This window comes from Rhamphochromis longiceps, linkage group LG16 (assembly GCF_057381845.1).
Source record: "Rhamphochromis longiceps isolate RC_006_pf linkage group LG16, R_longiceps_female_GT1.1, whole genome shotgun sequence".
NCBI classification, from domain to species: domain Eukaryota; kingdom Metazoa; phylum Chordata; class Actinopteri; order Cichliformes; family Cichlidae; genus Rhamphochromis; species Rhamphochromis longiceps.
The window spans coordinates 23,216,764-23,229,455 of NC_140572.1; the positions used below are offsets into that span (position 1 = coordinate 23,216,764).

At 42.1% G+C, this 12,692-nt stretch overlaps 1 protein-coding gene across 1 annotated transcript; it reads right to left on the bottom strand.

Annotated features, from left to right (window-relative positions):
* Window positions 1-8,807: 8,807 nt before the first annotated feature.
* cdca7a (cell division cycle associated 7a) lies at window positions 8,808-12,523 on the bottom strand. The gene is made up of 10 exons (XM_085385349.1): window positions 12,405-12,523; window positions 11,615-11,758; window positions 11,408-11,530; window positions 11,117-11,320; window positions 10,966-11,037; window positions 10,690-10,881; window positions 10,457-10,585; window positions 10,206-10,355; window positions 9,988-10,124; window positions 8,808-9,905 (listed from the first exon to the last, which is right to left on the bottom strand). The coding sequence occupies exons 1-10, from the start codon at window positions 12,423-12,425 to the stop codon at window positions 9,872-9,874; spliced, it is 1,206 nt and encodes a 401-aa protein (XP_085241475.1). The 5' UTR covers window positions 12,426-12,523; the 3' UTR covers window positions 8,808-9,871.
* Window positions 12,524-12,692: the final 169 nt, after the last annotated feature.

The following is a 12,692-nucleotide window of genomic DNA, read 5'->3' on the forward strand; positions in this document are numbered from 1 at the left end:
ACCAGATTATTAGTTCTGTTTTTAAACCTCAAACAAAGTTTACCACAACTTGTCCAACTCACAGTTTTTCACATCAAACATCAAATAAAAAGTAAGGTGTACTCCAACTTTTCTCAGAAGTTCTGCATGCAGTCTTCATTTTCCCCCCATTACAACACACACAAAGTGTACTGTTACAGAAATGGTCAATCACTTAAAAAAAAGTTAGGTAGGGTGGCGTGGTTTAGAGGGTGGGGGCAAAAAAGCAAACCAACACCATCCATTTATCCCTCTTTACCTCCCGACACCCTCCCTCCGCTCGCCTTGCAATCCAGCGTCACCTGTCTGGAGTTAATGGTGACGCAGGGCATAGCAGCATGCATAGGTGCTTTCATGACTGATTGATATTGTTGGGTTTAAGGCTATAATATTAAACAAATGGTCCATTCTAAAGGGCCCAAGGGAAATTTTGAAATCCTCGCTGTGAAACAAAAAGCACCTTGCAGCCACGGGAGTGAGTAAACACACTGCAGTGAAAATACAGCAGCTATCTGAGGATGAGGGTCTGTAATTATCAGGCTGGATTTTAACCAGTCACTGATGCATTCTGAGAGAACGGCGACAGTGACGTGGATAATTGTGTGAAAATGCCTTGTTGTTGATAACAGAATTTTACATCCTCGATATTAAGAAACACTCCAGAAAGAAGTTTTTGTTTCCATGTTTTTAGGGGTTTTTTTGCTTTCTGTTTTCTGCAGCTGTAATGACTGTTACTGATACAGCACTTCATCTTATTGTGTGTGCAATAAAATGTTACATCCCCTATGAACATGTTTTTTAAATGTAAAGACACAAGTTCCACAGACTGATCTGAGATTATGTATGTTTCATGTGTTACTGATTTGTTTTGACAGCCTTACTCACTGTATCCACTCCACTGAAAGTCATGCCGGGCTTGTCCATTTGCCTGTAGCCCGGATTCATGACCAGCAATGAATTCTCCAATGAAGAGTCTGAAGGAGAGAGTTAATGAAGTAAAAATTAATGAAGCACGTGAGCACCACCATCTCAAGGCTGTAAGCTCCTCCATGCCTCATTTATAATGTATGATCTCAATAAAATCAATCCAATGTACCAGTTCTTACTTAGGGTAAGAATAGATTTACAGATTACAGCCCTGTGTTCCCCTGGTCATAATTACCCCACCACCTTACCCTACTTCAGCTCCTTTAGATGTTTTTTATGTAAAGCTTCAGAACATTGTACACAGACACATTCATGGTCTTCCTGTCAAAAAGCTGAATATTCAGCTGTGATCCACCGGATGCAAAGCCTCACAACCCCTCGCTACTTTTTCCTCAAAGGCTCGAAATTGACTGAATTTCCGTCTCGTACAATACGACTTTGCGGAGAAGCACATACGTCTAGGGTGTCGGGTTTTTTCGGATAAAGCTCTGATGGTCCTTCCACTTTCTTCTCGACTCCTAAAGACTTTCTGAAAGTTGAAGACAGACCAAGTGCACCGAGTTACCTGTATTAGAGCTCCCCCTTCAGGTGCCACAGAGAACGATGCATCTAGGGACTGAACTCCTTCACATGATGAAGAGCAGCAGCGTTACACGACAGCGTACAGCACATTATTTACCAGACACACACTGAGATCATGAGTGTCTATTTTTAGATCGTTATTTTTACAAATATATTTGGCAGTGCCTTAGTGATAACTGCAAGGAAAACGCGAAGAACGTGATTTAAATTCCTTTAATTATTTGTCCAGTTGTTAAATGTGCAGACTCTCTCCTGTAAATCCATCTTTACCTTTTAAAGCAGACTGTACACTCACCTGTATACTTGCAGTAATGGTGCATCTGCTATATAAACAATATACATGAAATAATTTCCCCATTTAAATGTTCTTTCTGTCATTTTTTTTTTTTTTTGTCTCGTCAGTTTATCCTGGAAGTGAAGCTGCAAACTTCGCAATGCTCCTCTCTCAACTACCTTAAATGATTAACATTCGCAATTGCAGTCAAAGGTGGATAAGAGGCAGGTTTTGTTTTACATAAACCCGTACAGGCTTTGGAAGTGTACATGAAAAACTGAATTGTCAAGTTCAGCTGCCTGATGTGCCTACCCCTCCACCTCCATGAACAATTCTGTATTTATAATGTCATCTTATCACGCTCCCCTTGAAGGCAGCAGCAAGTGCACTTATGCCTTCCTTTGTTAGGGTGAGTTGGCAATTTCCTGTGAGATGGAGCAACTGCAGGCAGCCCTTTTCTTTGATAATGTCCCTGACACCTGGACCAAACTGCTGTTTCCATCACTTTCTAGGCTGGAACAGGAGGGAAAGGAACGTGTCATGAGCCTCCTGCCACCCCAGAGTCGCTCACTATGCATTTAACAGCACTCTGCTCACTATACTTTACAGGATGTAGAGGTCAGAGCCAGTGGGTGACTCTTGTGTGGAAAGTCTTCTTGCTGAGCGGCGTCAAATAGTAGGAGCGCCCGGTGTAACTCCTCTTTCACGTCCTATTGTTTGTCTCGATTTATCATGGGAAATATGTAAGTATTTAATTAGCATATTCACAGTAAGGACTTAGCTTTACATGGTCTACCACAGTGTACCATGTTACATTCGTACCATGTAAAGCTGGTTATTAAGCAGCCTGAAGCCTGAAAGGGTGTTTATTACAGAGGCCTGACAGATTGATTCTAAATTATAATTAATCAGTTGATTTTGACCCACAGATTGTGATTGTGCCCTGTGAGTTTCATTTATTCAGCTTTTCTTCTGGCTCTGCTACAATCACCATAGACCTGCAGGACTCTCAAGCAAATTAACAGTCTTCACGCTACCCTGCAGCCATAATGAAAATATCAGTCAATCAAAACCCATATTATGCTGTGAAATCCTACCACATATCTCCAGACCTGCATACAAATAGTAACTGCAGAATAAGCGCGCCACCTGTTCTGGCTTTATCGCTGGAAGTACATCAATAAAGCAATTTTTAAAAGCCACTGTACTGGGTTTTTTACACTGCCATTGTGTCTGTTGACATGCAATAGAAGAGATGATTTGGGCATTAAGATGCTTTTGGGGATTCCAGCCTTAATACCTGGAGGTGGGAGAGCAGGGCATGCAGGGATGTGGAGCCCATCTGCGACCTGTCTGCAGGTCCGGTGATGTATTGCTGTGGGCTGGACGGTCACAGTCAGGGCTGTGTGTTGCTGTTCACTGTGCCATAGCACTCAGGGCACTTCAACCCCTAGTCCCTCCTTACAGGTACCCCGCAGCAGCCCCGACACCACCGTGCGCTACTCATTTACTGCTACACTGGTTTTCATAATTAGCGCCGCAAGGCCTCATTAAATCTGCTCTAATGAATAAATATTGTATTTCATAGCCTGATTACCAGATCAGCTCAATGCTTGAGCGTTGTAAACAATTACTTCCCTAAATATTCATCACCCCAAAGTGGATGATCATTGGTATTTAATACAGGACTAGTATTTTCAAGTGCATCTTTATTATACTAATAATAGTTTTTGAAATGTTGCTTTTGGAGGGAAAAAAGGGGGGGTGAAGAGAAGAGATGTTGTATTGGTAGCTATATATATAATAATGCATTCTTTAAAAGTGTGAGGATACGATGATTATTTTCTAATTATTAATTAAGAAACACCAGACTCACAGACTTAATTAGAAATGAGAGAAGATTACAAATTTGTAAGTTGACAGAATTATTATGGGCTAGTGTTATTTAAGTCATTTTTACACACACAGTCTGCCTAAAGTGTGACTAAAATACCATCACATGGTCCAACAGCTTTAATCAAATAATGGTGGTCTTTTACAATAGCAATTTTTTAACCTTAAAGCAATCCCTTCACCGTGCTACCAAAGACCAGAGATGGTGGCACTGACAAAATTACAAGAGAGTGAGCTGGAGGTGCCAGAGTTGAAGATTTTCATTGGGAGGATGGACAAGATTAGGAATGAGTACATTTGGAGGGGAAGATCAGGTTGAACAGTTTGGAGCCAGTTAGGGAGGCAAGGCTCAGAGGGTTTGGACATGTGCTGAGGAGGGTTACGTTGGAGGATGTTGAAGATGGAGCTGCAGGGCAGGAGGTAAAGAAGAAGACCACAGAGAAGATTCATGGATGTGAACATGCAGAGGGTTTGTGTGACAGAAGAGGATTCTAGGGACAGTGTGAGAAGGAGGCAGGATGATCTGCTGGGGTGACCCCTGAAGGGAGCAGCCGAAAGAAGAAGAAGAAGAAGAAGATATCACCCTCATGTCTGTGCTGCCAACATGCAGCAGGAGCCAGCAGCTGGTTAGCTTAGCATATCTCTCATCTCTTATCTCTCTCCTCCTCCTCAGCAAGTTATGTTAAGTGTTCTTATTGTTTGCATTCATCACACTACAATCCTCAACCGGTTTCAATTAACATTAAACGGGAGCAGTGCAAATAATTCTTTATAGTCTGTCTTGGTTTTCCCCCATTTTCTACATTCTGCTCATTTAAGCTGTTGGCCTTAGAAACACATTAATTATGCAGACATTGGAAGGATATTAATTAGATCACCCAGTTCTTTAAAATAATTTTTTAATGAAAATATTTCTCAAAGAGATTGATTTTCATCTCTCTGGCTTCAGTGCAATGATATTCATGAGAGGCTCAAACTGGAGCAGGCAACTCTCATTGAGATGGTTTTAACTTTCAAATACATATACAGATGAGTATGTATGCTGTTGAATGCATACATTTTTCCTCTAGAGTGCTGAAGCAAACACTGTCATGCTGTGGGGATGCATTAGCTCCTCTGAAGAGGCCACTGATTATATTATTCCTCACTCGAAGAAACCTCAGGACTGACATTCCTCATACAAATCAGGAGTAACATGAAGCATAAATGGTACATAGCATAGATCAGTTATCTCTGCTGTACATCATATTTCTACTTTTTTGAGGATAAGCTGCTGCATGTCACAGATAGTAACAGTCATAATGTGGCGATGTTGGGTGTGTACAAATGTTCAATTATTTTCTGTTTATAATTTTTTTATAATGAATTTGTTTGTGCACGGTGCATATTAGGCTACGGACAAATCCTACAGCTGTGCTATCTTCATGAATCTCTGTGAATCAGTAGTTGGAATATCCTAAAGATCTCTGCTCATAAGTGTTTACTGTCTTTAAACGAGTGATTATTAGTTAGATTATTGATCAGATTGTCTACACTCCATGTGTACGGACTGGTCTGAAGCCACCATACTGACCTGCATGATGAATGAATTCAGGCATAAATCCTGGATGAAGTCAAGCAGGCAGTGATCTGCAGAAGATTAAGACTCTGCAGCTGTGCTAAGAGATCACTGCATTCTTTTTTCAGCCTTCTGCATGCATTGTATGGGTATAGCTAATGTTATTTATTTTTAGTTCTCCTCTCTTGTGTACATTTCGCTTCAACAAATGGCAGGATGCAGAGCAGTGATGACGTGGGCAGTAATGAGGGACTAGACAGACGGGCCAACAGTGAAGGTCAGCTGTAACAAACTTACTGATAAACAACAACACGGAAAAGCTTAAATTTGTTCTGCTGCAACACCACAAAGCCTTCTAACCTCCGTACGGCACATACAGTCATGTGAAAAGAAAAGTATATTCTGTTTCAATTCGAAGGTTGTCTATATCTGGAATAATTTAAAAATCATCTGGTCCTCAGCAGCTATTAAAATTCTTTAAATACAACCTCAGGTGCGCAATAACACCTGGCATTTTCATTATTTATTTAACAAAAACTAAGCAGAAAATTGAGAGTGTGAACAACTAAGTGCACCTTTACTGCTTCAATTGTATTTAAGAGGGTAAGTAGCAGCCAGGTGCTGTTAATCAAATGCATTTGATCACCTGTAAGTGTGAGCATAAAGCTCTATAAAGCATACGTTTTGGCGGTTTGTTGATGTGGGGCATTCAGGTGTGCGTTAGCACAATACCAAGGAGGAAAAACATCAGCGATGATCTTAGAGAAGCAATTGTTGGTGCCCATCAATCTGGGAAGGGTTATAAAGCCATTTCCAAGCAATTTGAAGTCCATCATTCTACAGTGAGAAAGATTATTCACGAGTGGAAAACATTAAAGGCAGTTGCCAATCTTCCCAGGAGTGGACGTCCCATTAAATTCATGTCAAGGTCAGACCATGCAAAGCTCAGAGAAACTGCAAAAAACCTACATCTCACACTCCACAGGCCTCAGTTAGCTTGTTAAATGTCAAAGTTCACGACAGTACAATCAGAAGAAGACTGAAAAAGTATGGCTTCTTCAGAAGAACTGCCAGGAGAAAGCCTCATCTCTCTGAAAACAATATGGCAGCATGGCTGAGCAAGGTTTGTATCTGAACAAACCACAAAACATTTGGAACAAAATCCTTATAGACACACTACCAAAGTGAAGAAGTTGGCCAAGTTCAGAGAAATCCAAACACTGAGTTAGCCAAGGTGGTAGAGGAATGATGATTTGGGCTTATTATCATCGGGTCGACCATGAACTCCTCTGCATAAAAAATATTCTAGAGTCAGATATAAGAGCGTCTATTTGAAAGCTAAAGCTTGGCTGAAGCTGGGTGATGCAAAAGGACGATGATCCCAATCACAGCTGAAAATCTCATCTATGTGTGTTTCAGTGGCCCAAAGTCCAGACTTGAACCCAACTAAAATGCTGTGGTGGGAGCTTGAGAAATGATAACTTCAAGTTGTTGCTGGTAAAGGTGATTTTATAAGCTAGTCAATCACCAAAAATGACTGAATTTGGAGGAACGGTTCAATGTATAAAAATTGTGTGATGAAGAGCTGAAAAACTTCAAGGTGGACAGGTATTTGTTATTATAAGGATTTTCTGTGCTCTGGGTAATGAAGTGAGATTAATTAAGTACAAAAATATTGCTTATTTAAAACTACAGTATTAATATCAATTCAGCATTTTGTATATTTGTTTTTGCATTAATTTAATGTGCATCCTTATTTAGTCTAATAATAGTGAGTGGGATTTAGGGAAAAGCTGTTTTGGGCTTTTATCACATAAAAATGTCAACTGTTCTCCAGTTCTGAGCTAAAATGAAAAGATTGTTTGTGGCAATCCTGATTGTGAGCATGTAAAAAATATTAGACTGAAGGCACACTGGATGTTTTGCTCACACTTCAGCAGATCAGCAAAACCACTTTTATTTGTATTTTGACTTGTGTGGTGCCTTTAATGCAGCATGGTTGGTGTAAATGGTGATTATCAGACCCATTCAAGCTTGTGCCGGCAGATGAATGACAACCTACACCCCCCTCACAGTGCAGTGGTTGTGGCAGCCCTGAAGGATGGTGTCTGCCTTGTTAAATGTTTTACTCTGTGTGAAGGAATTCCAGCTTACCATAAACCCTCATGACACCTAGCTAACATCATGCTAGGTGACAAAAGTGATGTCCCATTCTTAATCAGTAGGGTTTAATATTACGTCAGCCGACTCAGCCCACTCTATGCAGCTTTAACAGCTTAAAATCTTCTGAGAAGGCTTTACACAAGATTTAGGAGTGCATTCATAGGAATTTTTCTTCCAGGGGTACATTGGTGAGGTCAGACAATGATGTTGGAAGACAAGGCCTGGCTCGCAGCCTCTGCTCTAATTCATCCCAAAGGTGTTCTTTCAGGTTGAGGACTCAGTCAAGTTCTTCCACACCGATATCGCTCATCCATATCTCTATGGATGAGCGCACTAGTTCGAGTCATGTTGGAAAAAGAAGAGGCCCAAACTCTTCCTACAAGGTCGGGAGCATGAAATTGTCCAAAATGTCTTGGTATGCTGAAGCATTTAATTTCTTTCACTGCAACTAACTCCTGAAAAACAACCCCCTCCACCAAACTTGACACTTGGCACAATGCAGTCAAACAAGTACCATTCTCCTGGTAACTGCTAAACCCAGACTCGGACTCAGCCCTCGGCGATGGAAACTCATTCCATGAAGCGCTCTACACACCGTTCTTTAGCTAATATGAAGACCACGTGAAGTTCGGAGATCTTTAGCGATTGACCCTGCAGAAAGTTGCCGACCTCTGTGCACTATGTGGTTCAGCATCTGCAGACTCTGCTCTGTGGTCTTAGGTGGCCTACCACTTTGTCACTAATTTGTTGTCGTTCCCAATCGCTTCCACTTTTTTGTAAGTTGACTATGGAATATGCACAGGTGGCATCCTCGCACGGTACCACGCTTAAGTTCACCGAGCTCCTGAGAGAGACCCATTCTTTCACAAATGTTTGTAGAAGCAGCCAGCTTGATTTTTTTTCTTTTTCTTAAAAACACCCGTGGCCATGGAAGTGATTGAAACACCTGAATTCAGTAATTTGGATGTGTGAGTGAATACTTAGTGAATACTGCCAATATAGTGCAGCGGTCCCCAACCCCCGGGCCTTGGACTGGTACCGGGCCGCGAGAGTTGAGGCTCAGGTGTGAAATGTATGGTTTTCAGGGTTTTTATTGTTAACTCTGTTTTCCTGGGTCTTTTCACGTGTTATGAATACATCTTTTTTGGTACCGGTACTAGTTTTATTTTGTTGTATTTATCCGCGACACCTTAAAGGCCGGTCCGTGAAAATATTGTCGGGCATAAACCGGTCCGTGGCGCTAAAAAGGTTGGGGACCGCTGGTATAGTGCATTTGCCTTTTACGTCACTGCAATCACACAGAAACCCCCCCACCTCGAGTATATCAAGAGTATATGCAGCTGCCGCTGTCGAGGATGGAGTGATGGTCAAGTCAAAGAACACTGACAGCACTTTGCAGAAATCAACACTTTATTGAAACTGTACAGCGAACCCAATGAACACAAAGCAAGCATCACCAAAGGTGTACAGAGCCTTATAACCAAGCAGCAGTAAGATAACCTCCACCTACAGTGAGGAAACTCCAACCTTTTTTAATTCTTTGTCAAATAGTATCATACAATTAGAGTATTTCCAGGTCAAATGAAGTACATTTCAAAGACGAACTGCACAAAGGTTAATTTCATCTCATTGTGCATACGAGTATCACTTCTGAACAGAAAATGCAGGCCATAACTCTACTGCACCTTCAACCATTCCTACTTAACTGCGTAAGGCAGAAAATGAGCCAAAGAGACTGGAGCAAAGCGAGAATGTGCTTTAACAGGATAAAATGATTTACAGGTATGAGATTCCCATTAGAGTGTGCTAATTGTTTCCACACCATTAGCGACAGTTATCTAATGAAGGATATTTAACCAGGCGCTGTAGTATATCTCACAGTTCCTCTAGGTTTTTTTCCCAGCTGCACCCCCCTCCCACTCACGGCATGCACATCACTGGACCATTCCTACAGGCAATCCCAAGCAAACATCTTTTTTAAAAAAAGAGGTGAGAAACAAGCATAAATTTGCAACTGGGGGTCAGTCAATGAGTGCAGTACAAAAATCATTACATTTAAAACAATGTAAAACAGAGCAGATCATCTAAACAAGCCTTTCTGCAGCAAATATGATGATTCAGCTATAATAACAGACTTTACATTCGAGCCATATGTACATTGTAGGATTTAAGAATCATCTTACAGTTAAGATTGCAGATTTGGAGTGTTTCGCTCAACCCTAGCTTACAAACAACTAGCCTTAATGTAAAGCTCAGTTCTTGAGAACAGACAAGAAAAATGTGCAGAAGAGAAACAGCCTTTGTTCTTCTTCTGTCACTGAAGTGTCAGATTAACCAGCGGAATAAATGCAACGCGCTACAACGCTTCAAAGCTATGAACATCGTGATGGCTGTGTGTGTAAAAAGTGGTCACAGAGCAAGTCAGTCAGGTGCAGAGGCTGCTTCGCATTCACGTCTCACTCACTGCTTTCTTCCAGCTCCTTTCTCAAGCTGCAGAGAGAAAATAAATCTGTTAATAACCTTACCCCATAACATAGTGAGATAAAGATTTTAAGACAAATGTGCCACTCGCCTTTTCAGGTAGGCGTGCACATTGTCAAAGCCGTGGTATTTGGCCAGGTACACCAACACTCCCGTCGCGCAGCGGCCTTCTCGGGCCCGGCAGAAGCTGCAGTTACAGATCCCTCTGCATGGTGGGCACTGCCACTCCTACCCGGAACAATGAGAATGAAATGAGTCACACGTACAACGCATACATACACAGAACACAGTACATGTTTGCAAACTTACCGGATTCAGCAGAGCATCTCGGACCTCTTCCCCATAGCGGTTACGAAGACACGGCCCGCAGAACTGACCCCTGACGCCCACGCACTCCGGACTACGGCAGTTAGTTTTGGTGTCGACTGTCTTCTGGCGGCACTGGTGGCAAGTGGTTCCCTGAAAAGAAAGGAGGTTTGTGAAGCCGAGTTGGGGTGTTTTTTGTTTGTTTGTTTGTTTTAAACTGCTCAAATGTTTCACATTCTGAGTCAAAGACTTACAGTGGAGCTGTTGTAGACTTTCTCTCGCACATTGTGGCAGATGCGCTGCAGCTCCATCTCTGTGATGTCCTCCACAGGCCTCACTACATGGGGAATGGCCTTGCATCCAGTGAAGGATCGGCGACGGGGCTGCACACCAATTTGTTTTTAAAAAAAAGTTAATTAGCATGCTATTATGTCTTTTAAGCGAGTCTAGAACTTTTTAAAATGATTAACGGTGCAATCTGACTTACAGGTTCATCAACTTCCTCATAGAAGCGACTTTTGCGAACCAGGCTGAACTTGTCCTCAAGCTCTTCCTCTGGAGGTGGGCTGGGAGGTCCGTCCACCAGGGAGCGGGACCGTGTGTGGGGCCGAGACAAACGCTCTTGGTTTCTCCTGCAGGATCCCGGGGTTCCCATGGACCGCCGAGGTGCCTGTCGGGGCTGAAGATGTGCAAATGTTAATATAGTATAGAGAACCAATTGGCGAGGTAAAAATAAAACAGACGATTTGTTTATCTCCGTTACCGTAGTTAACGACATCCGCCTTCCAGGAAAGAGTCCAGGCACTTTGTTCAGTTCTGCCATGAGCTTTGCAAGCTGTAAAACAAGTCGCCATAAGTAAATAAGGCCAAACCATGGTCAGTTTACAAAGTGAATTGAATGTAACCAATTTTACCATTTCTTTGTTCTCCTTAATATTCAGGGCTCTTTTGCTCATGAAGTTCTCCTCTTCATCCTCCAAGTCAGAGTCTCGCACTTTAGGCTGAGGCAGTGGTTCGGATGCAGGCCTCTTCATGCTCGTCTTTTTGGTGGGGAAATTTAAGGCAACCTTCAGGGTGTTGGACTTGCGGCCACGTCTCGGGGGTTCAGCATCTACTTTCTAAACAAAAATATAAACATGAAATTAGAGGAAACGCTTGGGCTTTCTGAAGATGTTCAGTTCCGTTTTGCTTTGCGCAGACCTTACCATAGCTTTTATCCGACTGCTGATCACATTCTCCTCAAACCCGCTGCACGTGTCCTCCTCCGAGGTAGCCTCAAACACTTTCCGCTTCTCCACCGTTCTCCTCGTCTGCCTCAAGTTGTTCCTCTACAACGGACACGAGCATTAGTTTCATACAGTTCACACATAATAACATTTAGCCTAAGTATTTCATTGGCATTGTATCGTTACCATATTTGCATAGCCTCCATCGGAGCCAAAACTGTCGCAACTGTCATCAGAAGAAGAAGAGGAGGAAGTCTCAATGGGGACTAGCGGGACGCTGCGGAAGCTCCTCAAGCTCATCCTGGTGGATGGAGACTGGGCGGCCAGTTTCTACAAAAGAACAGCAAGAGCATTTAGAGAACAGGTACAGGAGCACAACTGCTCAAAAATCAGGAGGGCCTATAGAGCCACGTGATTTACTGTTCTCAATGAAGACGCTAACAAAACCACCGAGACTTCCTTGCAAAGCCTCAAAAGAAAAGAAATGGTGGAGCTTCATATGAAAACTGAGCAACAAGAAAGAAAAGTCTCTGAAGCCCAAGCTGAGGTCCAAAAACCAGACAGAGGTTCTTTAAAAAACAAAAATTAAAGGAAAAGAAATTGCTTAAAACCACTTTCACAGTTAATTCTTTCGATGGGCTTTTCATTAATGCTTGAGCTTCGGATTTATGGGACACACCCCTGACTATAAAGCTAGCAAAGGCAGACAATTGGACCATGATTGATCTGCATTAAAAAACGTGGATGTACGCAATAAAAACGTTCATTCCGCCGTATATGTTGCATTTCAGTTCGTTTTTTTTCAACAGCGCCAACAATAAACACGGACTATAAGGATAAGGGAAAGTTGGTGTTTACAGTCCAACTTAACTAAGATAATTTATTCAAAAAAGTATATTATCCACTCAAAAAGTTAATAAAAGCACAAATGATAAAGGAAGTAATTTTATTAAAAACGTCAGGGTGTTTTTCTTACCTTGGAGCGAGTGAGAGGCATTTTTTTTCTTTTAAAACTCGTGACACACGAACAGAAACGGATCCAATCCGTGCAGCAGCTCTGCAGCGAACAAAGCAGGACCTGCAGCTGCAAGCGGTCCACACTCCGTTCATTTCCCGCGCCAACGCAAGGTCCTGAAAGCTGCATAAAACGCAGCGACACGTTTTTTAAGTAACAGAGCAAATTTATTATGAAAAGCATAAGTGCCAAACTCTTAAACAAGCCTTTATAATTGCTTGAAGTGTGCTCTATGTTTATGTGAACCGC